The sequence below is a fragment of the Antrostomus carolinensis genome, unplaced genomic scaffold (genome assembly GCF_000700745.2).
Source record: "Antrostomus carolinensis isolate BGI_N321 unplaced genomic scaffold, ASM70074v2 scaffold43490, whole genome shotgun sequence".
Taxonomy (NCBI): Eukaryota; Metazoa; Chordata; class Aves; order Caprimulgiformes; family Caprimulgidae; genus Antrostomus; species Antrostomus carolinensis.
Window position 1 is genome coordinate 10041 of NW_010289938.1, and position 2835 is coordinate 12875.

Consider the following 2835-nt stretch of genomic DNA (forward strand, 5'->3'; position numbering starts at 1 on the left):
AAAGCATGGTGAGAGCAGGTTGGGCATGCAGGACCCAGCTGTGCCCAGGGACACGCTGCCAGGGGGGATGGGACTCGCTGACCCTTCGTTCCTGCCCAAGGGGAAGGTGGAGACCAGTGGGTCTGCGGGAGGTGATGGGAGTGGGTGGGGCCAGCACAGCCGCCCCGCTGGAGTGCTTCCCTTCCAGGAAATGGGCTTTTCAGATCCCTTTCCTGTCACCATGCTGTGGATAAACACCGCCCGGGCTTTAACGGAGCTGCTCTCTCCACAACACCCAGCACAGCTCCATCCATGGGGAGGCACAGGGCCATTGCCACCACCACAGCCACCCCATGGCCACCCCACCACCCACAGGCAGCTCCAGCATGGACAAGCAATGCCAGCTCTGGCAGCATCCCCAGCTGCATCTGCCCGACCTCTCTCTGGGATGCTTTTGAGAGCTTGGTCTGCTGCAGAGGAGCAGCCAGACAGTCTCCTTCCAGATGGACTGACGGACAGACATACATCCTTGCTGGTACTGCTGCCCTGCCTACAGCAGAGGTGTCCCAGCCATGTCCCCAGAGCTGGCATATGTCCCCCATCCACCTAATGCCCAGCAAGAGCATCCTGGCTAAGACACTCACTTGTCCCGCCAGTAATGGTAGCCATGGTGTCCCACAATGTCCTCCACTGCTGCCAGGATGTGGTCAAAGGCCTTGAGTGAGGAGAAAAGGGTGAGAGTGGTGGTGAGGCTGCAGGTGCCCCAGGGGTCGTGCATCACCCTCAACCAGCCCCACTGGTGTGGGGGGCTGGGCAGCCCCACCACCAGCACCTACGTGCTCATGGAGCTCCTCGTTCAGCGTGGGCTTGTGGTGGTCACTGCGCTTCACCTTCAGCCACGTCACCAGGGGTTTGATGGTGAGGCCCTGGAACGGCAGGAGAAGGCAAGGGAAAGACTGGGAGGGCGAGAGGGTGCGTGGCTGGGGCACGGGAGCAGAAGCAGCATGAAGTGACCAAGGGATGGCAGCTGTGCTGGACACACGCGTCCCTACCAACCCAACCCTTGTGCCCAGGACCTGGGCAATGGTCCTGTGTCCCAGTAGGCAGCAACCACATTGTACCCCTCCAGTCCCTGTTCCCCTAAGCTTGTATCCATCCTTTTCCTGGAGAAAAGGAGGCTGAGGGGAGACCTTCTGGCCCTCTACGACTCCCTGAAAGGAGGGTGGAGAGAGGTGGGGGTGGGTCTGTTCAACCAAGGACCAAGGGACAGGACAAGAGGAAATGGCCTCAAGTTGCACCAGGGGAGGTTTAGATTGGATATGAGGAAGAATTTCTTCACTGAAAGGGCAGTCAAGCATTGGAACAGGCTGCCCAGGAAGGTGGTGGAGTCACCTTCCCTGGTGGGATTTAACAGACGGGCAGACGAGGTGCTCAGGGACATGGGTTAGAGGTGGAATGGGCAGTGTTGGGTTTATGGTTGGACTTGGTGATCTTAAAGATCTTTTCCAACCACTACGATTCTGTGGCTCTGTGTGAGTCTGTGCTGTGCAGCTCCCCATCCCTGTGCTGTGCAGGGACTCCAGAGCCATGGGCCATCAGCAGCTTTGAAGGAAAACAGCCCAGCTGGGCACATGCCGTTGCTGTTCTTGGAGCAAGTCCCAGAACAAGAGGCCAACAGGGAAACAACATGGGCCATGGCCCTGCCATTGCAGCCATCCTGCACGCCAGCCTGGTGATGGATGGGGTGCCAGCAGGCATCGAGGACCAAAGGGGACTTGAAAAGAGGTACTTGCCCCAAGCACATGTCCTAGCCCCCACCGGCAAGCTCTGGGCAAGAGGGCAGCACTGGAGGAGGGCATGGTGCCCATCCTCACCTGCACAATGACAGTGAAGAACACCACCACGATGGTCGTTGCCACAAAGTAGTCTTTGGCTTTCACCTTTGCCCTGTCCAGCAGGATGACCAAGGCGAAGGCCACGGCCCCACGGAGGCCACCGTATGACATGACCACCTGGTCGATCCTGTCCAGGGGGATGAGGCGGAAACGGTTGAGCACGTAGGTCTGGAGGACAACGCCTAGGGAAGAAGGAGGAAAAGAGCCTGGGATGCTGGCAGAGCCCTGCCTGCTTCTGGAGATGGGGCAAAACCCCAGCCAGGAGCCGTGGTCGGCCTCAAGCCCCAGCCTCTTTTGGGAGATATCACTTCTTCGCATGAAAAGGGCTGGGTGCTACCAGCCAGAAGCACAGCAGGGCAGACTGACCCACAGCTCTGAAGAGCAGGATGAAGAACAGGGTCCCCAGCACCAGTGCTGTGTCCCATGCCCACTTGGAGGTGTCCACAGCTGAAATGCCCAGAAACATGAAGATGATGGTCTCTGAGCTGCTGGCCAGTGTCTTCATGGTGTACTTGACTGTGGTGCGGGATTTCTGGGAGATGTTGGCTTCCACGTACTTCTTGCAGCAGATCCCACAGAAGGTGACTCTGCAGAGAGGTAGAAGGAGCTGGTACGACCCTACAGCGAGATGAGGAGTGGGTCTGCTCACCACCTCTTGCTGCTCAGCACTGCACCCCTGATTTCCTGGACCTGCCCTGGGCAACACTTACGCCAGGATGGAGGAGAGCGAGACCATCTCGGCAGCAAGGTATGCGACGTAGGCCAGGAGGAAGACAAAGAGTGGCTCGATGATGCGCACACGCTTGGTGAACCGCGTGATCAGGGCCAGGAGGAAGGCGAAGAGCAGCCCCACAGCCGTGCCCCCCAGGCTCACCAGGAAGAAGGAGGCTGGTGGGGGAGAAGATTCATGTGCACTATAAGCAAGCAAACCCAGCTCCTGTGCCCCACAGCCATTCCACGA

General features: G+C 58.8%; 1 protein-coding gene across 1 annotated transcript in view; it reads right to left on the reverse strand.

The window, feature by feature from the left end:
• SLC9A5 (solute carrier family 9 member A5) overlaps positions 1-2835 on the reverse strand; it is a gene marked incomplete at its 5' end in the record, with an annotated part of 10693 nt that overhangs the window by 3218 nt on the left and 4640 nt on the right. Inside the window, 6 exons of the mRNA XM_029085970.1 lie at positions 79-91; positions 624-694; positions 816-905; positions 1854-2056; positions 2241-2461; positions 2585-2762. Coding sequence (XP_028941803.1) covers positions 79-91; positions 624-694; positions 816-905; positions 1854-2056; positions 2241-2461; positions 2585-2762 — 776 coding nt within the window. The remainder of the gene's footprint in view (positions 1-78; positions 92-623; positions 695-815; positions 906-1853; positions 2057-2240; positions 2462-2584; positions 2763-2835) is intronic.